A 25,352-nucleotide genomic window follows, 5' to 3' on the forward strand; every position below is an offset into this window, starting at 1 on the left:
GTTCTTGTGTCTCACTATCCCAACACCAACCTGGCCTACATAGTTTGAGCCTATCTTAGAAAAGCCGAAGGGGTTGGGGATATAGCTCAGTGGTAGAGCACTTGCCTAGTAAGCGCAAGGCCCTGGGTTCGGTCCCCAGCTCCGAAAAAAAGAACCAAAAAAAAAAAAAAAAAAAAAGCCGAGCCTGGGGATTTGCTTTTGTGGCAGGGCATGGGCACAGGACCTTGGATTTCTAAATAAGTAAATAAAAATGATCTCATGTCTAGAGGACTTATGTTCTAGGCTCTGACACTACCTCATACCTCAGGGTTGGTTTGTTCCTTAATTACTTATGTGTATGTGTGTGCAGGAGGGGGTATCATATCAGATCTGGAGTTGGGGTTACAGATGGTTTAAGCTTCCCAGGTAGACACTAGGAACTGACCTCAGATCCTTTGAAAGAAAAGCGAGCAAGCATTCGGAACGGCTGAGCCCCCTCTCCAGTTCCTTGTTTGTTGGTTGTTTTGTTTTTTTGAGACAGGGTTTCTCTGTATTCTTGGCTGTCCTGGAACTCACAGAGATCCTCCTGCCTCTGCCTCCCGAGTGCTGGGATTAAAGGTGTGTGCCACTACCTCCCAGTGCCTCTTTGTTTCTTAATGCTCACACATGTTGTGTCACTGAGATATACCTCTAGCTCCATTGTTTCCTCTTTTATTTATTTTGAGATAGGGTCTCGAGGTTGGGGATTTAGCTCAGTGGTAGAACGCGTTCCTAGCAAGCACAAGGCCCTGAGTTTGGTCCCCAGCTCTGAAAAAAAGAAAAAAGAAGAGAGAGAGAGAGAGAGAGAGAGAGAGAGAGGGTCTCATGTAGCCCAGGCTAGCCTCAAAACCAAGGATAAGTTTAAATTCTTTTCCTTCCTCTGTCTTCCAAATGCTGGTCTTATAGACATGTACCACCATGGTCGCCTTCATGATCTCAGTTTACCAGGAAGGGCTTTGAGTTCAAGTTCCACCCTTTCCTTGCCTTTGTTTTGGTCTGCAATGAACTCAAGTACATGAAGTTTGTGGTACAAGGCCATTGAGAGCCATGGACCTGTGGGATTATCATCAGGTGATTTTTCAGCCTGTCCCATATGGCAAGCAGCCTGCTGCTCCAGAGTTAGACCCTCCCTCACCTTTGGAAGAGGACTGGAGGTGCTTGAAATTGAGTCACCCATAAGGAGGGACATTGAGCACAGGCCCAAGGCTCCAGGATGAGTCATCTCTTCATAGGCTAATGAGAAGTCAGATACGGGAACCCACCTCATACATCATACAAATTAGAGAACAGGAGGTCCGGAGGAGGAGGAGGGCTCTTCTGAGGTCACACAGTAAAGAGACAGACGCAAGGAGGCCTAATTCCCGACAAAGGAGGTGGGGCTAGACAGCGACAGTAGGGTGCTGTGAGGAACACATCTGCGGTTCTCCCTCTCTTTAGTTGTGGGAAAGATGTCCCAGCCACCAGCTGTTTCTATTCTAGACAACGAGAGGAGTGAGTCAATTTTCTTCTGTGCCAAGGCTCCTGACTCAGCGCTGGGAATCTTCACCGAATATGTTCTGGGAAATGTCAGGCCTTCAGAGGGCTCCCACTGAGGGCCATCTCCTAAGTGGGCGGGGAATGAAGAATAGGGTGCAGGAGGGAACGCGGGCCCAGTATGCCGCCAAGGGGAGCTATGGTGAAGGCCTGAGCAGGAAACAGTTCCCAAGCAAGGCAGTGGATTTATATGTGCAAGGAAGGAGGCTGGGTGCCAGGGCGTGGGTGTTGGTGCAAAGTGGATAGGCTGCGTGTGCAAGGGAAATGTTTGTTCGGAGGGTATGGCTCAGTGGTTGAGAATCTTCCACGGAACGCACAAGGCCCTGGATTTGTGAATCCAAGGCGGCGGGGTGGGAGTGGGGGGTGACCCAATACACAGGATAGATTTTGAGCTTGCCAGGCGGAAATGTAAGTGCATGTAACGGTACAGACCTGCAATTTTCAGCAGGTGGGAAGTGGAGACAAGAGGATCAGGACTTCCTCATAGCCTACAATAGAGAGAGCCGGGAGAGAGGGGGAGGAGAGGAATGAGAATGAGCGAGGGGAAAGGGGGGAGGGAGGGAGAGAGACCGGGAGAGACAGAGAGAGGGGAGCAGAGAGGAGGGTAGAGAGATTCTGTCAGTAAGACAGTCGGTCCATCTAAAGAGCTCACGTGCACGCCGACCGACGCAGAAGACCCACAGAGCCTTCGCCTGGGTTCCACCCCCTTGCCACGCCTCCTCAGTCGGGTGGTTTTTTTTCTTTGTAAATGTCGGCGAGGTGCTGTGCTACCATTGGCTAGCTGCTCAAAGGGGGCGGGTGTGCGGACGTTCCCGGAAGCTTAAGAGGCCCAGCGCGTGCTAGACCTGGAGCCTAAACCTGGTGGAGTGGGTGCTTAGCAACCGGGGGAGGTGCCCCGTAACGGGGTTGTAACGGGGTGTTGGGAGGAGGGGGCAGCACAGGAATTGTGGATGCTTAACAGTCCAAGGTAAGGCGATGCCTAGCAACGAGAGGGGCGCTGAGAAGTAGAGAGTAGTCCTGGACAATCTGTGGACGGCTAGCAATGGGAGAGAAGCTTAGCAACAGCGAGGGTTTTTGGGGGATTTGGGGAGGCGCTTAGGGAAAACATGAGTTCTTAGCAACGTGTGTGTGTTTGTGGGGGGTTAACTAGAAGAAACTTGGAAATCAATTAAAAGGGGAGAAGATATGAAGGTGGGGAGCTTTCAAACATGGGCGCAAAACAGGAGGCCCAGTCCTGTAATCATTATTTCTTAGGCAATGTGGCTGGAGCTAGGAGCTATGCTGCGCACGACCTGTGGACCGCTGGGCAGGGCTGTTCGTCTGCCCTGTGCGGGGGCCCTGAGACTTAGGCCCCACTGGTGGGTAAGAGGCTGGAAGAGGGGACCTCCAAGGAAAAGAGGTTGAGGGAAGCTTGGCGGCGGGGCGGGAATGATGGAGATGAATCAAAAAAAGGAGGACTAAACCTTCACTCTATTAAAATCCACTTCTCTGCAGGGGCCATGTAGGGATTGTTTGGCCCAAAGGGTTCATCAAGACCAGCCCGGAAGAGGCCTAACTGAAGATGAAATTCGTAGGGCCCGGGAGGCCAGGCTCAGGAAGGCACCCCGGCCCCAGGTATCATTGCTTCCTGTGTGACCCCTCCCCTCCCCCATGATGCACTGAAGAAGGTGGCAGCAGGTCAGCAGGGCTTTTCAGCCATTCTGTCCCCTTCCCTACCTCACACCTCTCCTCTTTCTCAGCTGAGTGATCGCTCTCGTGAACGCAAGGTGCCTGCCTCCCGCATCAGTCGCTTGGCCAGCTTTGGGGGTAGGTGTGGCACTCGGAGATCTTCGTGTGACCTAAATCAGAAACAACATTTACAGGTGAAGCAAGGGAAAGGGTGAATCAAAGAGAGGGTTAGGAGAGAGAAAGACAAGGGAAGAGGGATGGAGGCGAACACCTGCAAACCGCAGAAAAAGAAGAATGTAAACGGGAATGTTTGTTTACTGAGAAGCTGTAGTAAGCAAGGCCTTGTAAGGCGTGTGTTTATTTCTTCTGTTGATGGAGGAGAGGGCGCTGAGAGGTGAGGTGACTGGACTTTAGGTCCCACAGCAGGATTGATTAAACATGTATGAAATAAAAGTAACGTGTTGCAACCAACCCTTCAAAAAGGAAAGGAGGCAGCCAGGACACCCACCTGTAATTTCAGCAATCGGGGTATGGGTAGGAAGGAACGTGAAGAGCAAGTATTCAAGGTCATTACTGGCTACAGAGTGAGTTTGAGAGCTGGAGAGATGGCTCAGTGGTTAGAGCCCCGACTGCTCTTCCCAAGGTCCTGAGTTCAAATCCCAGCAACCACATGGTGGCTCACGACCATCTGTAATGAGATCTGATGCCCTCTTCTGATGTGTCTGAAGACAGCAATAATGTACTCATAACAGAGTGAGTTTGAGGCCACCTGCACTAGATGAGACCCTATTTAAAGGAGAGAGAGGAAAAGAAGGAGGGAGAGAGAAAGAGGAAAGGGCCAAAAGATTGAGCCACCAAGACTGGTGGTGCATGGCTGCAGGCCCAGCTGCCTGCTAGGTTACTGTAGGACTGCTTCCACCCACAAATTCAAGACCAACCTGGCATCACGAACCTTTGTCTAGGAAAGAAAGAGGAAAAAAGAAAGTAGCATATAAGAACATTTAAGTAAATATTGAATGTGTTTATACACATATGGTTTGTTTTTGAAGCAGAGTCTCACCATGCAGCCCTAGCTGGCTCGAAACCAGACTGGCCTGGAACTCAGAGATCTGCCTGCCTCGTCTCCCGAGTGCTGGGATCAAAGGCTTGTGCCACCACACACTCCCAACATGCCCCAGCACACAGATGCTTTTTGTGGTGATGTCTCCTGTAACCTGGCATCAAAGCCCCCGATTCTGACTCTGCCTTCCTGGTGTTGGGATAACAGGCCCTGGTGTCTCTTGGTCATTACAGTGTAGAGGTCTCCTTCATCACGGTTAAAGGTCCCAAAGATAAGTGCAATCGCGTGCTCTGGGTAGAACCTGGGCAGCGGTATGCCCAGGGTTTCAGAGGAGAGGGACATCCTCATTTTATGATTGGGCAGTTTATGTAACTTCTCTGAGCCTCAGTTTCTCTTTCTGCAAGATGTGAGCTTTCCTGTCAAACACGTTTCACAGAGGTGTGAGAATGAAATGCCTCAACGCTGTTGGTTCAGGAATCGCCACACAAACTATGAACACTGATCTTCTTAAGAAGATCATTGGACGCACATGCTGATACTGGTCAGACCAGGGACATAGCTCAGAATTATCTGAACTATGACAATGAATATCTTTTTCTGTCAGCTTATAAAGGAAAACAACCACAGTGAGTTCATATTGCAAGTGCAGGAAGTACCACCCAATGGTCAGCTCTGACTCAAAGATACTTTAGACATAACAGTTCTTCATATTGACCTCTGATTTGATAGGTCTTACGTAAAACTTTGTGGAATTTCTTAAGATTAGCAAACCTCATACAGAACACAACGGGGTATGTGGTCAGCATGTCACTTCTGAGCCAAGTCCCTTCTCTGTGTCAGTGACTGGCAGGCATGTTACAGCAACAGCATGAAATATGGCTGGCAGGAGTGGAACAAAATGGCTGCAGCTATGCTGGAGGTGGGGGTCAGACGGTAACAAACACTTGAGGCTCACTGGCCATAACACAGGTGCACACTGCATGGTTGGCAAATGCCAGCTGCAAACTAGAGATGGCGACAGTAAAAGAATCAGAGTCTAGAGTGGTGGCACAGGCCTTTGATCCCAGCACTTGGGCAGAAGCAGGCAGGTCTCTCTGAGTTCTAGGCCAACCTGGTCTACATAGCCATTTCCAAGCTAGCCAGGGCTTCACAGCAAGAGCTTGTCTCCAAAAGTATACAAGAGGAGAATGGAAACAGAAGAGAAAATTAAGGAGAGAATGAAGAAGAGGCCAGGTCGGTTATATCAGATTTCAGTGAGAAGAAGGCATGGAAGATACGTGTTCTGGACATAAAGAGAAAGGCTGAGAAGACAGAACACATCTGACATTCCTGAGGCCCTGGGTTCTACCCCCAGAACCATAAGTAAAAAATATATATATATATATATATATATATATATATATATATATATATATATATATATATTGGATAGAAAATTAAGGGTGGAAATGGTGACATATGCCTAAAATCTCAGTACTTGAGAGGTACAAATAGCAGGCGTTCAGGTAACATAATGAGTTTAAGGCTAGCCTGGGCTACATAACGCAATTCAGAAGAAAGGAAGGGTTAAATGTGAGTCATCTCTGATAGTAGCCCTAGCTATTAGGAAAGCTTCAGCAGGGTTACAATTTCAAGGCTAACTTAAACCACATAGCTAGTTCCAGGCCATGCTGACCAACTTAGTAAAACACTGTCTTAATTATAATTTTAAAGATGCGAGGATGTAGAGTTTGGGTAGCACGTGAGACCCTGTGTTCCATCCAGAGTATCAAAAGAAAAGAAAAAACCGGGATGCAGCTCAGTTAGGAGGGTACTTGCCTACAAACTAAGCAACAGAGGGTCTCTAGGCAGCATTAAGTAGAAGTGAGAGTCTATGAGAGGATCCCGGATGAGCAGCTCTCAGCTTCCTTTCTTGCTCTTCAGGGCTGGCTGTGGGCTTGGGCCTGGGAGCACTGGCCGAGGTGACCAAGAAGTCCCTGCCAGGTGGAAGTCTGCAGCATGGTGAGTAGTGATATCATCTGGGTTCATTTAGCTCCTGGCCTTGAGGGCTTGGGTTGTAGAAGGGTTTTGCTTGCAAGTGAGTGTGTGTGTGTGTGTGTGTGTGTGTGTGTGTGTGTGTGTGTGTGTGTGTGTAAAGTCAATTGTTTGGCACACAGAAGTCACATACTGACTAGTTCCCAGGACACACACCAGGTGGCTCACAACGCCCTGGAACTCCAGCTGCAGGGAATCCAGCGCCCTCTTCTGGCCGCTCCAGATTTTATGCATGCATGAAGTGCATTCATGCATACACAGGCTCACATGCACATATGCACAGACACATAAATATAAATAATAAAGAGTGTTTGGTTTTTGGATAGAGTCTCTCCGTAGCTCTGGCTGCTCTGGAACTTGCTCTGTAGACCAGGCTGGTCTCAATTTCAGAGATCCACCTGCCTCTGCCTCCCAAGTGTTGGGAGATTAAAGTTGTACACTACCACACCTAGCTTAAAAAAAAAAATCTTAAAACAATTGAGATGTTCTAGACATCAAGTCTGGCCTGGCTACAAAGCAAGCCTAGGTAACTTGGTGAAACCTCACTTCAAAATAAAAAAGGGTTTGCTATTTTTAAAAGATAGGAAAGAATTTTTTTTTTTTTTAAGATACCTCTCTATATAGCCCTAACTGTCCTGGAACTCACTCTGTAGACCAGGCTAGCCTCAAACTCACAGAGCTCTGTCTTCCTCTGCCTTCCAAGTATTGGGATTAAAGGCATGTGCCAATAAGCCTGGTTTGCGACTAAATTTTTTGAAGACCCACCAAGTCTGGGCTGCTCAGTGGTACCTACCCAGTGTGTATAAACTCATACATGTTTCCAGTTCAAGCTCCAGTGCCTCGAAATACAGGGAGTGCTCTGAAGACAGCATTTATGTGGCTTTTGTTTATTAATACTTTATTAGAGAGGTTATACATACAAATTTAACTCCTTAAAATACATTATTTTTTATTTTTTTATTTACTTACTTACATACTTACTTACTGAGACTCTGTGGGTAACCCTGGCTGTCCTAGAACTTACGATACTGATCAGGCTGGTCTTGAACTCACAAACCTCCATCCGGAAGAGTTCTAAGACTAAAGATCTTGAGCTTCTGGTCCTTTCGCTCAGGCTGCTGAAGTGCTGCGGTTAGGGGTGTCCCCTCCCTCCGCTGTGAGCACATCTGACTTCTGTGGTTCAACTCCGTCATCGGGGTGTGCCCATGTGGCAAGTGTGTGCTCAGAGCTGTGTAGTTACTCTGCCTCTTTCCCTGGAGTTCACACCTGGAGGAGGAACCGCGCTGCTGCGGAAATGTGCTTTTCTAGAAATCGCCTCTTTGTCAGAGGGCTGTGCTGGCACATTCTCATCAGACATGTCTGAGTTCAAGTTGCTACTCCAAATTTGCCAACACTTGATGTCAGCATTTTTTTTTTTTTTTTTTTTGGTTCTTTTTTTCGGAGCTGGGGACCAAACCCAGGGCCTTGCGCTTCCTAGGTAAGCGCTCTACCACTGAGCTAAATCCCCAGCCCCGATGTCAGCATTTTTATGTTAGTCCCCTGGTGGCTGGGGGTTTTTTTGGTTTTGTTGGGTTTTTTTGTTTTGTTTTGTTTTGTTTTGTTTTGTTTTTTGTTTTTTTGGTTTTTTGTTTTTTGTTTTTTTTTTTTTTTGAGGCAGGGTCTTCTGTAGCCCAGGCTAGTCTTTAACTTAGAGATATCCGCCTCTGCCTCTTGCCTACTGATTGCTGGGATTTCACTTCGGGTATGAATCCTCCATGCCTGGCTTCCCTTTTTTTTTTTTTTTTTTTTTTTTTTCTTTTGGCCTGTAATGTCAGTACTCAGGAAGCAGAGGCAGGAGGATTTTCTCTGAGTTTGAGTTTGAGGCTATCCTGGGCCTGGGCCACATTGTAAGTTTTTAAGATAAAAAAGTTAAATTGGAAATGGTGTAAAGTTTCCCATGCACACATTTAATCCCAACATTCGAGAGGCAGAGGCGCATAGGTTTCTAGGAGTTTGAGGCCAGCCTGGTCTACACAGAGTTCTGTCAGCCAAGGGTACATAGGAAGGCTCTTTCTGTGCATATAATACTGACACTCGCTTCTCGCTGTAGAGGGCTCCAGTCCTTTCCTTACCGAGGCCAATGCTGAGAGGATCGTACAGACCTTATGTACAGTCCGGGGAGCTGCCCTCAAGATCGGCCAAATGCTCAGCATCCAGGGTACAGCATGACCTCATCCTGACCTATGACCTCATCCCCACCCCACCCCACCCAGCCAGCAGCACCCCCTGATTTCAGGTGTTCATGGGGGACCTCTCCTCATCCTCCTCACTAATCCCCTCATCCCACTGTCTCCCAAGACAACAGCCTCATCAGCCCCCAGCTTCAGCGAGTCTTCGAGAGGGTCCGGCAGAGTGCTGACTTTATGCCCCGCTGGCAGATGATGGTGAGCATCCGGTTTGGATGGATGGTAACGTACACGTAGCTCAGCATGTAATCTGCAAAACAGTTTCTATTACGTGAAGTCCCTAGACCTGTCCCAGTCACTTCCTGTCCCTGACACACACGAGTAACATGTAAGTTTGAGCTGTGATTAAAGATCATGCTAGGACATATGACACACACCTGTATAGTCTTCAGCAGTCGGCAACAGAAGCAGTAGGATCAGGAGCTCAACAGTACCCCAAGCTACATAGAGAATCCAAGGCTAGCCTGGGCTACCTTAGATCCTACCTCAGACAAACAAGCAAAATTGAAGGAGACGCTATCCTTAAATGGATGCCATCGAGCCTGGTACCAAGAAGACAGCTGTTCTGTAACTGTAAAAAGACCTAGGCTCCAGCTCCCTACCTGCCTTCCATCCGGGCTCTGCCCCTTGCCACATGCGTGACCCAGGTAGTCACTATGGCCCTCTGAGCCACTCTGTAAACCCGAACCCGAAGGAAGCCCTCTTCATCGTCATCGTGTTGGGTTGGTTTTTTTTTTTTTTTTTTTTTCTTTTCTTTTTTTCAGAGCCGGGGACCGAACCCAGGGCCTTGCGCTTGCTAGGCAAGCGCTCTACCACTGAGCTAAATCCCCAACCCCACTGAGCTAAATCCCCAACCCCGGTTTTTTTTTTTAATGCCTTAATAATCTGGGACTCTACCAAGGAATAGTACCAGTCTTCATTAACAACCTCCCTGGGCTGCTGCTGCATATCTCTAATACCAGCCCTCAGGAGGCCGTGGAAGGTGGATGTCTTGTGAGTTTGGAGCCAGCCTGGTCTATATAGTATATTCCAGCCAATCCAGGACCTCACAGTGAGACCCTGCCTCAAAAAACAAACAGAATCAAAGTAGGTATTCCTTCAGTGGGACTCCTCTTGAGTCTAGGAGTTCGTTCTCCTTTTCCTAATTAAAGCCACGTTGATTTCCTCCACTCGAAGACAACATGAAACAATGGCACCTGTGTAACTGTAGTTATTCTCCTGTTGTTGTCTGAGAGGCTTTCTGCCTCCGTCTGCTAACCTAGGCCTAGTCCTAGAAGCTTAAGCCTCGGTACCATCTACTCTAGGCCTAGAATGTTGAACCTCCCAGACTTGCTACTTAGTAAGCTCTGACCGTTTCTACTCTTTTCTGAACTCTGGCTGGCTGGTTCAACTCAGCTGTTCTTTTCAAACTCCTCTCCCAGCTGATTTATTCAATCGGGCTTTCTCTCAGCTTCTGAATTGCTCTGCTTGGCCTCTAATTTTTTTTTTTTAAGATTTATTTATTTTGGGCTGGAGAGATGGCTCAACGGTTAAGAGCACCCGACTGCTCTTCCAGAGGTCATGAGTTCAATTCCCAGCAACCACATGGTGGCTCACAACCATCTGTAAAGAGATCTGATGCCCTCTTCTGGTGTATCTGAAGACAGCTACAGTGTACTTATATATAATAAATGAATAAATCTTTAAAAAAAAAAAAAAGATTTATTTATTTTATTTATATGATTACACTGTAGCTGTTTTCAAAAACACTAGAAGAGGACATCAGATCTCATTACAGATGGTTGTGAGCCACCATGTGGTTGCTGGGAATTGAACTCAGGACCTCTGGAAGAGTAGTCAGTGCTCTTAACCACTGAGCCATCCAGGCCCCATTGGCCTCTAATTCTTAACAATCTTTTCTAATTCTCTCTTCAATCTCGCTGTAAAACTCTCCCAGTAAAACTGCCTCCTCCTCCCTCTCTGTGCTGCTCCACTCTCTCTCTCCATTCTACTACACTGCTCTCCATGAACTTCAGTGTATTCCTGTTCTGTGCTCTTCTGTACTGTCTGTCTCTCCCTTAAGTAGCTTCTCTTTCCTCTCTCTTCCTGTGAGAGTTGGGCGTATCCTATTCTGTCACATCTTTCTCTGATTCGTCACTTTGTCTGCCACTCAATTAGACATCACTTTCAAACATGTGCGTCTTTCTACCAACTAACTTTACCTTCACTGTTTGAGAGTGAAGGTGTGTACTAAGGGCCTGTCTGTATTCCAGCCAGAGGGATTAAAGGTGTGTGCCAAGGCTGAGCCTCACCACAACTGGGCAATGTCGAAGTTCACAGTAGGATCGAATATCCTCAACACACCTGGCTGGTTGGTCACCTAGGCCTCAGTTTCCACATCTGTAAAACAGTCTATCAGCCAACAGTGAACCCCAGGGTTGTTGACACAACACGCTCCCTAACTAACGCAGCACACCAGTACGGGGAGTGGAGTCAGCTGCCAGGAATCATAATGGTGACTGTCATGTGTGCTCCTTTCAGAAAGTTCTAGAAGAGGAGCTAGGCAAGGACTGGCAGGACAAGGTGGCCTCCCTGGAGGAGGTGCCCTTTGCTGCTGCCTCCATCGGGCAGGTACACCAAGGCGTGCTGAAGGACGGGACTGAGGTGGCTGTGAAGATCCAGGTGAGGAGGGGGGTGGGCAGGGCTGGGGGGGGCAACATCCTGTCCCCAAGGCATGGGTGACTCCTGACCCCCCTCCTCCCTCCTGACAGTACCCAGGTGTTGCCGAGAGCATCCAGAGTGACGTGCAGAACCTGCTGGCCCTGCTCAAGATGAGTGTGGGACTACCAGAGGGTGAGGTGCCCCCTGGTGCCCCCACCCCGAGGGAGGGATGCTTAAAGAGAGGAGGTGGGGCCAGGCTGAGGACAGACAGCACTGTAAGTATACATACCTCACACGGGGACAGGAGGATGCCGAGCAGGGGAAATCCAGAGAGAGTGAGTGTGTGACATAGCGACAAAGAAATAAGCCCAGATCAAATGCGCAGGCAGGCAGGCAGGCAGACAGACAGACAGACAGACAGACAGGTATACAGTATGCAGGGGAACCACAGAAGCAGAGGAGACAACTTGGTAGGCAGCATGTCTGGGTTGGGTCACGTGAAGACAGAGCGAGGTGTGTTCGTGGGAAGAAAGGAAGTAGAGGCAGGCCTGGCGGCCAGGTGAGAGGCAGCGGGCAGTGGGAGGGCGGGCAGAGTCGAGAGGTGAGGATGGCTGCAGATAGAGCTGGGTAGATCTCTGGTACCAAATAGGGTGTGGTAGTACACAAGGGACCCCAGTGCTCAGGAGGGGAAGATCAGAAGTTCAAGGTTATCCTTAGCTAACTGGCCAGTGAAAAGAGCTGCTTCAGGCTTGAGGCTGGAACAGTTCTTGTGGCAGAGCCAAGCCCAGGAGACAGAGACCACAGCTCTGGGAAAGACAGAGAGAAGATGAATCTTAGATGTGGTGGGTAAACTGGGTCTGGTGGCTCTCACTTTTTTTTTTAAATATTTATTCATTTACTTATAATTACACTGTAGCTGTCTTCAGACACACCAGAAGAGAGGGCATCGGATCTCATTACAGATGGTTGTGAGCCACCATATGGTTGCTGGGATTTGAACTCAGGACCTCTGGAAGAACAGTCAGTGCTCTTAACCACTGAGCCATCTCTCTAGCCCTCACACTTATAACCTTAGCACTGGGCAATCTGAGACAGGAAGATTGCCAAAAGTTGGGGTCAACTCTGGACTATACAGAGAGACTCTATCTCAAATGCAAAGCCAAATAAATGTTGTGGTAAGTCTGTAATCCAGGATTTGGCAGGCGGAAGCAGGAGGATCAGGAGATCAAGGCCAGCCTTGGCTACTTACTGAGTTGGAGGCCAGTCTGGACTACATAAGAGCCTGCCCTTAAAAACAAAAAGAAAAAAGAAAAAGAAAAGGAGTAAAAGAGGGGTGGGGATGGGCTGGAGAGATGGCTCAGCAGTTAAGAGCACTGACTGCTCTTCCAGAGGTCCTGAGTTCAAATCCCAGCACCCATGTGGTGGCTCACAACCATCTGTAATGGGATCCGATGCCCTCTTCTGGTGTGTCTGAAGACAGCGACAGTGTACGCATATCAATAAAATAAATCTTAAAAAAAAAAGAAGAGGGGTGGGGGGGTGGGCAGAAGTCTAGACAAAGGTGCGTGGGACAGTGAGAGACTTAGAAGTGTATGAGGCGGGGTTGGGGATTTAGCTCAGTGGTAGAGCGCTTGCCTAGGAAGCGCAAGGCCCTGGGTTTGGTCCCCAGCTCCGAAAAAAAAGAACCAAAAAAAAAAAAAAAAAAAGAAGTGTATGAGGACCAGAGAGGACACAGGTTGGGAGCCCGAGGGTTCAGGCTGGGAACAGGCAGCCATTCTCAGCCACCCTGGCTTGCCCTCTCCCCTCCCAGGCCTGTTTGCTGAGCAGAGCCTGCAGACCTTGCAGCAAGAGCTGGCTTGGGAATGTGACTACCGCAGAGAAGCCGCCTGTGCCCAGACCTTCAAGTAAGCTGACACCCCTGCAAGCTCCTGAGGGATCCCTTCCCTCTCTCCTGGGCTGGGATGAATGTGGTGCTCTCCAGCCTCTGGCAGTCAGAACGGCAGACTTCCTTATCCTTGCATGGCCTCTGTCAAATGCACATCTGCTGTGGTCTCACAAAGAGGCTTGGCTGCTAACTGAGGAGGGGTCAGCCTTCTGCATGGTACAGCAGGAGAACACCGGCTCCAGACAGAAAAATAGTGTTAACATCTGGGAAGTTACGGTCTCACTCTGTAGCTCTGACTGGCATGGACCTTGAACTGCCTCTGTCCCCCAAGAGCATATGTCCGCATGCCAGCTCAACTTTAATTTACTTTTACATTTTTATTTAAACCAAATATGGAGATATACACCACTTGACAATCAGAAGCAAGTGGATTTCTGTGAGTTCAAGCCCAGCCTCATCTACATTAGGGAGTTCCGGACCAGCCAGGGCTACATGGCTACATGGTGAAACCCTGTTTCAAAATAACAATAACAAAAACCCCAAAAAATTCTGGAAAAAAAAAAAGAAAAGAAAATTTTGTCTTTATATATGTGAGTACACTGTTGCTGTCTTCAGACACACTAGAAGAGGGCATTAGATCTCATTACAGATGGCTGTGAGCCACCATGTGGTTGCTGGGAATTGAACTCACCATGTCTAGAAGAGCAGTCAGTGCTCTAACCACTGAGCCATCTCTCCACCCCACCCTACCCCCATTTTTTTAGTTTTTTTTTTTTCCCCCACGTGGAAAGGTTTAATGAGAAAAGAGTAGAAGAAGGGAAGAGTAGAGGTGGGCCATGGGCATGGAAGGAGGGGAGGGGGGAGGGGAGTGGGGACAGAAGGGACAAAGGGGAAGAGGGCAAGAGCAAGGAGCAAGAGAGTTTTAGTTTGTGTATTGATTTTTTTTTTTTTGCCTGCATATATGTCTGTGCACAATATGCATGCAGTACCCACAGAGACCAGAAGAGGGTGTTGAATTTATGGATGGCTGTGAACCACCATGGGTGCTGGGAATCGAACCTGTGCCCTCTGGAAGAGCAGCCAGAGCTTTACACCAGAGCTGACTCTCATGCCCCTCAACCTTACTTTTTGAGATATCGTCTCTTGCTGAACCTAGAGCTCTGGTTTTGCTAGACTGGCTAGCCAGCAAGCCCCGGGGTCCTCCTGTGTCCACCTCCTTGGTGCTAGAATTACTGTACTTGCTGCCTTTCACGGCTGTTTTACATGGCTCTGGAGATCAAATTCAAATCCTTATGCTGTGTGGCAAACAGCTTACCAGCTGAGCCACGTCCTCTACCCCCAAAAGAACCTCTATGTTCGCATACCCAGCGACCCGCCACTGCCCTCCGTGATAAATTCTGTATGGACATTATATCAGAGTTTTCTAGACTGCTCAGAGCACCAATGTGTGCAAGTCCCAACCTGGAGACCCAAGTCTGAAATCTGTTCAGCAGGGTGGATAAGTAAGTTGCGGTGGGGTTCTTGTTTTAAGACAGGATCTCACCATGTATCCCTGGCTGGCCTCGAACTTGCATCATTCTGACTCTGCCTCCCAAGTGCTGGGATTACAGGTGTACCCTGTACCTGGCTTTTATGGTGTTTTTGATACTACTGGTTGGATCTCTCTCTCTTAAAATTTTTTATAATTTTGTGAGACTAAATATATGTGAGACTTTGAACTCCCCTGGAACTAGAATTACAGGCAGTTGTGAGCCACCCAATCTGGGTGCTGGGAACGGAACTTGAGCCCTCTCGAAGAACAGCAAACATGCTCATGCTCCCCCACTGCCGCTGAGCCACCAGCCAACTCCCTCCCCAAGCCCCTCTTCTTTTTTTTTTTTTTTTTTTTTTTTTGAGATAGGATCTCAATCTGTGGCCCCAGCTGGTCTCAAACTCACTGTGTGGCTGTGCTAGCATTGTCCTGACTCTGCTGCCTCTACCTCTCCACTGCTAGGATTATATGCATGGGCCACCACATCAGAGTCTTGATGCCAGAGTAGTTTATGGCAGGGCGCACGAACGGACTACAGCTAATAGAGAACAGTGTGGCTACGCCTGGGGGTTGTGGTCGTGCACAACAATTAAGGACAACTCAAGTCTGAGGGTGTAGCTTACTTGGTGTTGGCGTAGCATACATCAATCACACTCTGATACATCAGGCACGCTCTGAGGCTGATCCTCAGCACCCCATAAGCCTGGTATGGAGGTTCGTGCCTGTAATCCTAGCACTCAAGAGGTAGAAGCCAGAAGTTCAAGGTCATCCTCAGCAATGTAGCTGAGTTTGAGGCCAGCCTGGGCTACATGAGACACCATCTCAAAAAAGCAAAACAAACCAACAAACAGACCCCAGAGCTCATAAGTTGGCTGTGTCTCCCAGCATGGCAAGCTGGGTGACAGGGAGGAGGCAGTCCAGACAGCAGTCACACAAGGCCCTGATGTCCTGGGCCCTGATGACTATGGGCTTCAGTCTCGGGTCAGCCCTTGCAAGGCTGTGTGGCCTGATTCCATTCAGTAGCCTCAGGAGAGTGCTCTCCTAGGGGAGGTGTGCTGATTAGTGCTTAGTACAAGCCTGGCCTTGGAGAAGTCGAGCCAGTACCAGAGACCTCATAACTAGGACTACATACCAACCTGAAGTGGGACCCCGCAAGGCAGAGTGACACTTGGTGACAGGCCAGAGCAACCCTGTTCAGGATCTGATGCCCTTGTCCCAGGATCCCCCAAAACCTTCTTATGCCTGCCTGCCCACCTGTCTGCCCCCACTCAACTTCTTCACCTGCTGTGGGAGGCCTGTGGAGGCCAGAGAACAGCCTTACGTGGGTGTCCATCTGTTCTTTGAGACAGAACCTCTCTCTGGCCCAGAACTGGACAGACGAGACTGGATGGCCATCAAGCCCCATGGCTAGGATTACAAAAGTGTGCCCCTCTTGACTTTTGTAGGATCTGGTGGTAAAACATGATTCCTCATGCTTATGTGGTAAGCTCTTTTTTTTTTTTTTTTTTTTTTTCCGGAGCTGGGAACCGAACCCAGGTAAGCCCTTTTCTAATGGAGCTGTCTCCTTGCCCCTGTGGTTTTGAGGATAGAATGCCATGTAGCCCGGGCTGGCCTCAAACTCCCTATGTAGCTGAGGATACCCTTGAACTCTACTCTCAGGTTCAGATGTGTACCACCACACCTGAGTTTTAATGGCAGACTATTACATGACAGGAAACACTGCCACCATAACAGTGCAACAGTCAGTCTGCTGAAGTGGAGTGGAGTGTGATACATCCTGTACCCTGTGTGCCATGCATGTGCTTCGGCCTCAGCTCCCAGTTGCTGGGACTACAGGTGTGCACCACCACATCTGGGTCAGAGAAGGAGCCTCCAATTTATCTACCACTGTCTAGAGTCCAGGGCCCTCCTCTATGTACAGGGGACACATTCCTAGATGCCCCCAGTGGATGCCTGAAACCCAGTTAGTTCCCCATCCTGGTAGACTTTTCCCCTGTGAGTGCCTGTGGTGGGATCACCCTCACAGGCTAGACATGTTCCCTGCTGCAGCAAGCATATGTCACTAGGAAGACTTGTGTTCCAGGCGTCTGCCCACGAGATGAATACCTTTCCACCTTTGTTCAGACTGTCATCCTCCTGCCTCAGTCTTCTCGTGCAGGGACTGCAAGCCTGCTCCATTTCACAGGGTGCCTCAGTCACGCACGGTGGGCATATAACTCTTGCAGTTTGTGGTAAAACTGGCACAGATTCCTTCTTCCTTCACCATGATTTCACGCAGATTTGTTCTCACTAAGAATCTTGATGGACCATGGCTTTCTTTATTCTCTTCATTGAACCTGGGCATTTTACCTTCTCGCTTAAAGGTACCACTGTGTGGGCTGGTGATGGCTCCTCAGTTAAAGAGCTTGCCACTCGACCCAATGGTCTGGACAGGATCCCCAGGACCCAGAGAGTGGAAAGAGAGAACTGATGCCCACAGGGTTATCCCCGGTCGCACGCACGCACGCATGCATGCACACACACAAGCACTTAATAAATGTAAAAACAATGAAAGAAAAAATTAGCCAGTCATCATCCTCCTGTAAGCAGCCCTAACAACGCTCATTTTTAAAAGACAAGAAAGTAGAAGGATGAATCGTGAAGTGGGGACCAGCAGATATGGGGGAGACGAGGGAGGGTGACTAAAATACATCCTGTGCGTGTGCCTGTGTGTATGTGGTGTGTGTGGAAATGCCACAATGAAACCCACTGTGTATAACTAATACATATGAATTGAAAGACAAAACATTTTAGAAAAAGAAGAAAAGGCGTTTTAGCCCTTCACTGGCATATCTGAGACGCCAGCATACCTGCTCTTGCTTTAGGACCATTATTAAGTAAATTCAAGGTGACTTGGACACTGCCAATGTAATATTGTAACAGTTATGATGCTGAAATGGCTAAGCACTCTTAGAAGGGAAGTGTATTAGACCGTGTGTGCCATGCATATACTGGACGAGGAGAGGATTCGTGTTCCGAACAGGATGGAGGTGGATTTATCATACTGCTCAGCGTGGTATTCAGTTTCAAATTTTTTTAATTTACTTCTGGAATTTTCCTTTTTTTAAAAAAAAATATTGAAGTTTCTTTTTATTATATGGATGTTTTTTGCTTATGTGTATACCATGTACATGCAGTGCCCTCAGAGGCCAGAAGAGGTCATCAGATCCCCTGGAATTGGAGTTAACAGATTATGAGCCACCATTATGGGTATTGGGAACAGAACCCAGATCCTCTGGAAGAGCAGCCAGTGCTCTTAACCACTGAGCCATCTCTCCAGTTCGCCTTGCCCTGGCCCCTGTTCTCTTGATTGCTTTTTGAAACAGAATCTTATGCACCATGGCTGGCCTGGAACGTGCTGTGTCACAGGAGTTGGGCCTGAGGCCCAGACCTCGTTCCTCCATGCTCCAGTGCTAGGCTTATAGACACACACTACCATGTACAGCTTAGAGTTCTCCATTTAATATTTTTAGACCAAGGTTTACCACAAGTAACTGAAATGTTGGAATAGGATTCTTTAGTGGTCCCAAGGAATGACCAGTGGTTATCACTGTAGAGCCATAAAGTAAGGACTCTTTAATAAAGAATGTGTAATATTTATTATTTAGTGTGTGTGTGTGTGTACATATGTGTACACGCAGTGTACAAGTGCTGTAACACACATGTGGAAGTCAGAGGACAACTTTTAAGACTCTGTGGGCCCTGGGATCTAACTCAGGTCACATGCTTTGGGACAAATGCCTTTATCCTCTAAGGCATCTCACTGGCCATAAAATAGTTATTTTTTTAAGTGATGTGTGAACTAAATACTCTGAGCTCATCATCAAGTAACCAGAAGAAGGTCAGGGAGGGTTAGTACGAGTGACGTGGTAACTAGGTTTCCAGCCACACCCAGTTAATAGACTACACAGTGCTACAATGTCTGTCCAGTGCCAGTCCAGCCAGATATTAGCTGTCACCCAAGGAAGCCAGGCCAGAGAAGGGGGGTGGGGGAGTGTGGGAAGGAAAGCCTAGAGCAAGATGGCCCAAAGGACTTCCAGTAAAATGGTCAGTTCAAACCAAGCCTCTGGGCTCTAAAGCATGAAGTCTCTCATTCCTTGCCCTTTTCCTATCCCAGGAAGCTCTTGGCTGATGACCCCTTCTTCCGAGTACCAGCTGTGGTAGAGGAGTTATGCACCACACGGGTGCTGGGCATGGAGCTGGCTGGGGGAATCCCTCTAGACCAGTGCCAGGGCCTGAGCCAGGACATCCGGAATCAGGTACATCCCTTGTGGAATGGGACCAGGAGCAGCCAGGCATGCACCCACTCTCCTGGCCAGGACCTCACTGGCGTCTTCTTGTTCCTCCAGATTTGCTTCCAGCTCCTGAGGCTGTGTCTGCGGGAGCTGTTTGAGTTCAGATTCATGCAAACAGATCCCAACTGGGCCAACTTCCTGTATGATGCCTCCAGCCACAAGGTTGGTTCTTTATGACATTGGCTAGCTGCTATGAAAAGCATTTTGCCAAGGGCCAGTGGTGGCTTTCTGGGTAAAGATGCTACCAAGCCCGACGACTCTAACGTCAGTGCACAGGAGGGTGATGGGAGGAGTGTCATCTGCCCTCCGCACATGTGCCGCACATAATATAATACATAATAACATAATACATACCAAATGGAAAAAGGGGGGGCTGGAGGGATGGCTCAGTGGTTACCTTACAGAGGGACGTGAGTCACTTCCCAGCATCCGCACAGTGGCTCACAACCATCTGTAACTCCAGTTTCAGGGGATTCCAGTACCCCCTTCTACATCGGTGGCATCAGGCATCAAGTGGTGCACAGAAATACATGCAGGCAGAACATCCATCCACATATAATGAATCTTTTAAAAAATATAAATGGACCAAAGAGATGAACCAGAACTAACACCATGATAGGGAAACTACAAGCCATGTAGGTCCAAAGTAGAAATTACAGGACAATTACAGTAAACGCTATTGGAAGGTTTTGGGGAGCAGGGTCTCGCTATGTAGCTGGTGCCAAATTCCTATTCCTGTTTCACCTGGAATTGCAGACATTTATCTCCAGGCCTGGCATCTCTGAATACACAGAACTTTAAGTTATGGAGCTGTTGCCAGATGTGTTCTGTGCCTTCATATAGGTGTGGAAGATATGCGTGGGAATTTCAGGAAATTTTAATTTTTAAAATCACTGTTTTAGTATTTTCTGTGTATGGGTACTTTGCATAGGTGTGTGTGCACCATGTGTATGCAGTGACCGAGGAGACCAGGAGAGGGTGTTGGATCCCCTGGAACTGTGATTACAGACAGTTGTCAGCCACTATGTGGGTACTGGGAATCGAACCAGAGTCCTCTGAAAGACCAGTCAGCGCTCTTAACCACTGAGCCATCTGCAGTACTGAGGAAATGATTTAATGCTATTAGTTCCTGACAAGTAGTGACTTTGGAGAGGGTCCTGGGGGTGAGGGAGGAATAAACCTCTGTGGGGTAGTATTTTAAGCTGGTTAGTAGGATTTGTGGGTATTCATTTAATTTCTCAGATGTCATTCTCTGGGGTATGTTATGGGCCCAAGACTTACATTAAAGCCAAATAAGCTAGGCATGGCGGTACCCACTTTTAATCCTAGTACCCCAGAGGCAGAGGCAGCCTGGAATGTCATGAAACCTGGTTTTAAAAGGAAAAAAAAAAAAAAACCCAACAACAAAAAGAAGGCTAGCAGTAAAGATCAGACCGGCCTAGATTGTACCAGTGGGTGGTTGATATGGTGTTTGCCTGTGGTCACCAATGAGGGTGTAGAGGTGTGGCTCAGTAGCAGGGGTGGGGCTGGCAGGAGAGAGGAAAAGGCATCCTGGCCGCTGCAGTGGGCAGTGGGGATGCTAACAGCTCCCCACCTTCCCGTCCTCCGTTGTTCCCAGGTGACTCTACTGGACTTTGGTGCAAGCCGGGCCTTTGGAACAGAGTTCACGGACCATTACATTGAGGTGAGCATAAATCCTAAAGGGTCAGGGCTCAAGCCAGGTAGGGAGGACAGGAGAAGCAAACCCACAGTACAGGGCCTGGGCATCCTGCGCCTCACAGGAAGCTGGACCATTCAGGGAATGCTTCCTCACCTCCTCTGTCCTTCCCTTCTTCCTCCCAAGTGAGTCAGTGGCAGCAGCTGCACAGACCATCCCACGTGTCCACACAGCTTGGCTTCCATCCATCCGACATTCTCTGACAGCCCCTCGGTGCCCCGCTCTATTCTGGATGATGCTGGTGACAGTTGTGATAGTTGTCTCCCCATCACAGCCCAGTCTGTGTCCCATGGCAGTGGACAGTGTCTTAGTTAGTGTTTCCATTGCTGTGAAGAGACATGACCAAGGCAAGTCTTACAAAAGAAAGCATTTAGTTGGGGTCTCGCCTACTGTTTCAGGGCTTAGTCCGTTGTCAAGGCAGGAAGCATGGTGGCAAGCAGGTGTGATTGAGCTACATCCAGATCCACAGGTACAGACAGACGGACACATCAAAACCCACACCCCACCCTTCCCTGTGACATACTTCCAACAAAGCCACAGCTATTCTGACAACACCTCTTAATCTTTCAAGCCCTTCAAAGAATTCCATTCTCTGGTGACTTAGCATCAAATATATGAGTCTGTGGGGACCATTCTCAAAGGACCACAGAGGGAACTAGGAAAGTCCTTTGTACATGGTAGTGCTTCTGAGGAGAAATGGTCATTTTAGGGCTGGAGAGATGGCTCAGTGGTTAAGAGCACTTGTTGGCCCTACAGAGGACCAGAATCTCAGTCACAGTCTTGCTCATAGTTCCAGAGGGTGACCGTGACCATGACCATGATGAAGGCAGGAGCATGGCAGGACCCAGGTGTGGCATTGTAGCAATAGACAAAGAGCTCCTGTTTGATCTCCAAGCAGAAGGCAGAAAGAGCTAACCCAGCCTGGTGTGGGCTTTTGAAGCCTCTGAGTCATGCCCCAGTAGCACACCTCCTCCAACAAGGCCACACCTCCTAGTCCTTCCCAAACAGTTCCACCGACTGCGGACCAGGTGATCAGTATTCAACTATATGAGCCTATGCAGCCATGCTCATCTAAACCACCACACCGAACCAGCACCAATAAGGGCTCAATTCAGCAAGCAGGGCATCAAGAGCCTTTCTCTGTCCAGAAGTTGGGTGGAGCCAAGACATCCTGGGTCCTGCCTTGGGGCCCTCTGCAGTAGGCACTCTTACCTCCTGAGGTGCTTCAGGAAGGGCTTGAGGAGAAGAGAAGCAATGGAGTTGAAAAATTTCCCCTGAGTAGCAAAGACCCTCAAGACTGGGGACTGACCTCAGGGGAGCTGTGAGAAGTTACAGAGGAGCCCGCTGGGAGGGAGACCCCATAGACATAGGGCCACAGTGCAAATGGCCTTGAAGACAGAGGAGAAAAATGTGAGACAAGGCTGAAGGCTCTGGCCTGAGAACTTTTAAGACCACCCCTAGCTGTTGACAAGGACGAATTCGGTGGCGTACACCACCACGACCACACTCCACACTCACCCACACAGGCCATTTGAGGCACAAAGCCAAGGCTCCACAAGCACTTGAACCATCTTATTTCTCATCAACATTGCCTGCCCAAAACTTGGGCCACCTAAACTTTTTCCAATTAAAACAGAAACAAACAAACCTGTTGGATGGATGTGGTGGCCTATAATCAGCATAATTGGGAGCTCAATTAGGACAGGAGAATCATGAGTTCAAGGCCAGTCTGGGTTTCATATCGAGACCCTATTTGCTTGTTTGTATTTGTGCGCGCGCGCGCGCGTGTGTGTGTGTGTGTGTGTGTGTGTGTGTGTGTGTGTGTGTGTGTATACACATGTACACACATACCCTTGTGCACTGTGGGGACACATGGGGAGGTCAAAGGAAAATCTGCAAGAATCAGTTCTCTTTACCCCATATGGGGACCTGAGGAACAAATTCAGGTCATCTGACTTGTCAGCACCTCTGTTAGCTACCCTGCCTTTAAAGAAAGAAAGGGAGAAAGAAAAGGAGGACCACCCCATTAATATGGAGCCATAATGGATGACCAGACAAGTCACAGGCAGAGGGAGCTGTAGCAGAATTAAGGCCACCCTCCCAGAGGGTGGTGCAGTGGGTCAGGGCTGGACAGATTCCTTTCCCTGCTCTGAGCCCACCTCTTCTGCACAGGGACCCTGGCACCCAGTGACAGATACTTTCTCTGCAGGCACAGTGCTGAGCCCCATACAGTGACCCCACGCAGAACCAAAGCTCCTTACTCCCACAGAACCCATTTCACAGATGAGAAGGCAGAGGCCAGCTACAGTTTATCTAGAGTCCTCTAAAGCCAGGGGAGCTGGTACAGGTGCGTCAATGCCTCCCTCTGCAGAACTGGATGGGAACTGAGCTCTATACCCAGCATCCTCAGTGCCTTGTCTCTAGACCAGAGCTGCCACTGCACCCAGCTGGGATTCACCCAAGAGGCTCAAAGCCCAATGGGGAAGATAGCCCTCAGGCAACCTAGGATGCCGGTCCATCCTTGTCTAGTGTCTGGAACCATCAACAGATGTGACACTCTCCTCTGGGCCACCCATGTGGCAGCTTCTCAATGGATGGCAGAGCCCCTGACCATTTTTTCCTGCAGGCTCTCCTGAGGGAGATAGAGCAGGGACAGAGTTGGGCAAAATATCCTGTCCCCACTTCCCTCCCTTCCTCCTCCCCTTTTTTAGCAGTGTTCCTTGGTAGTCCAGGCTGGCTTTGAACTCATAATCATGTCCCTGCCTCCTGAATACTAGGATTGTAGCTATGTACTGCTGTACCCTTCAGGCTGGTATTTCCTATTATCTAGAACCTCCCTTGTAGGCTGGTGTGGTGGTACAGACCCCTAATCCTTCAGCTCCCAGCTGGTGGGGGCAGGAAGATCAGGAGTGAGTTCGTGGTTATCCTCAGCTACACAGTGAGTTCAAGATAGTGTAGGCTGTATCAGACTCTGCCCCAAAGCAAAAGCAAGAACCCCAGAGCCTCCCTTGACCTACGCTGGTCTTTGTCCTCTGACATTCCAGGTGGTGAAGGCTGCAGCAGATGGGGACAGAGATCGAGTTCTCCAGAAATCCCAGGACCTCAAATTCCTTACAGGCTTTGAAACCAAGGTTGGTTACCACTGAGCAGAAGGGGGCTGGTGTGTTTGTGACTGTTTTCTTTAGGGGGCTAATTTGTTTCAGGACTGAGCAACTGGAGAAAGGAGGGGGTGGGGGTAGGTAGAGACTTCTACCCCAGGGCAGTGAGGTTACTGGCTACACTAGCTTATTCTGAGGAGCCCCAGGTGGGGAATGGGGAGTGCTATTTGAGAAATACAGGGGTTACTTGCCTGTAGAAAGGTGGAGCTCTTGGAGACAGGGGGCATGCTGTGGATAAGGGGCGACTATTACTACTCTTAGGGGATCTTGGGCCAGCAATGCAAACCTTCCACCACTGAGCCACTCCTCCCAGCCCCTCACTGGTGGATTCTAGGCAAGCTCTACCAGTGAGTCACGCCCCAGCCCTTGCAGCTTGCCTCTTCAGAAGTAATCAGAGGACATTATGTCCGTCTGGATGCATCTGCCATCCCCACCCTAGGCATTCTCTGACGCCCACGTCGAGGCAGTGATGATCCTTGGGGAGCCCTTTGCTGCTTCAGGCTCCTATGACTTCGGTGCTGGAGAGACTGCTCGCCGAATACAGGGCCTCATCCCAGTGTTGCTTCGGCACCGGCTTCGCCCACCGCCTGAGGAGACCTATGCTCTACACCGCAAGCTAGCTGGGGCTTTCTTAGCCTGTGCCCGTCTCCACGCCCACATCGCCTGCCGGGACCTCTTCCAAGATACCTACCACCGCTACTGGGCCAGTCGCCAGACATTGCCACTGCCAGCAGCCTCCTGACTAGGGACCTCTCTGCCGACCCACCATGACAGATTCCAGTGGGGGAGACCAGCTCCACAGCGGGCGGTCCCCTCCTATGTCCTAGTCCCAGAGCTTAGTTTTTTGCCTTGGATCTTCATACCCCTGGAGTTAGCTCCCTGATCCAAAGTGAGCATCCTTAAATTCTGAGGCTGAGAGTCAGCAGAATCCTGCCACCATCTAAGTGAGCCCTTGGCCTCTTCATAGGGTCCACTCGCATGTGGAGGAGGCGCCCCTCGGCCCCAGGTCTTCCAGGATCCGCAGGCAAAAGGGGAGATAGCTATTGGAGGCGGTCCTCACCTTTGCCTCCCTTGCTTCTCTACCAGCTGCCTTCTTCCCGGGTTCCAGCCTGTGTATTGGAGGATGGGGGTGGGTGCTGATCCTTCCCTCCGAATAAAGGCACCCTTTCCCTACCCCCAACTCTTTTCTCTCTGTGCTAAGGGGGAGGAGCTCACAGGGAGCTCCAGGTGCAGATGGCCAGACACCCCCCCCCCCTCTTGTTTAGGACCATCTGTTGCGGGGAACCCCCCCCCCCCCCCCCCCCCACTTGCTGACCACCTGCTCCAAGGGCTGTGGCAGCTGAGAAGTACCCTCCTATCACATACCCCATCCCCCCAGCCCCCCACCCCCGGCTTCAGGCTCCCTCCTGTCCCTGACAACCTCGCCTTTGCTAATGAGCCCTAATGCCCCTACCAGCTGCTTTGCCAAACCTACAGGACAGGGGTAAGGGTGCAGCGGAGTCCTGGTTTAACCCAATGCCCTTTTCCCGCAAGCCAGAGTGATCTCCCT

General features: G+C 49.3%; 1 protein-coding gene across 5 annotated transcripts; it reads left to right on the top strand.

Annotated features, from left to right (window-relative positions):
* Positions 1–1,399: 1,399 nt before the first annotated feature.
* Positions 1,400–24,978, top strand: Coq8b (coenzyme Q8B). 5 transcript variants are annotated; one of them, XR_015622904.1, is made up of 16 exons: positions 2,393–2,518; positions 2,806–2,913; positions 3,046–3,165; positions 3,291–3,357; positions 6,203–6,280; positions 8,403–8,510; positions 8,651–8,736; positions 11,059–11,199; positions 11,289–11,370; positions 12,989–13,082; positions 16,040–16,430; positions 18,751–18,892; positions 18,983–19,090; positions 20,547–20,612; positions 23,690–23,776; positions 24,243–24,976. XR_015622904.1 is itself a non-coding variant. In XM_087555056.1 (15 exons), the coding sequence occupies exons 2-15, from the start codon at positions 2,809–2,811 to the stop codon at positions 24,543–24,545; spliced, it is 1,587 nt and encodes a 528-aa protein (XP_087411182.1). In that variant the 5' UTR covers positions 1,400–1,509; positions 2,806–2,808; the 3' UTR covers positions 24,546–24,976. The 5 variants fall into 5 exon arrangements, 4 of the variants coding, with proteins under 4 accessions (XP_087411182.1, XP_087411187.1, XP_087411186.1 ...); XM_087555056.1 differs by lacking the exons at positions 2,393–2,518; positions 16,040–16,430 and adding an exon at positions 1,400–1,509; XM_087555061.1 differs by lacking the exons at positions 2,393–2,518; positions 16,040–16,430 and adding an exon at positions 1,400–1,509 and having other exon boundaries at positions 2,806–2,909.
* Positions 24,979–25,352: the final 374 nt, after the last annotated feature.

Source organism: Rattus norvegicus, chromosome 1, assembly GCF_021556685.1.
Source record: "Rattus norvegicus strain SHRSP/BbbUtx chromosome 1, alternate assembly SHRSP_T2T, whole genome shotgun sequence".
In the NCBI taxonomy this organism is placed as follows: domain Eukaryota; kingdom Metazoa; phylum Chordata; class Mammalia; order Rodentia; family Muridae; genus Rattus; species Rattus norvegicus.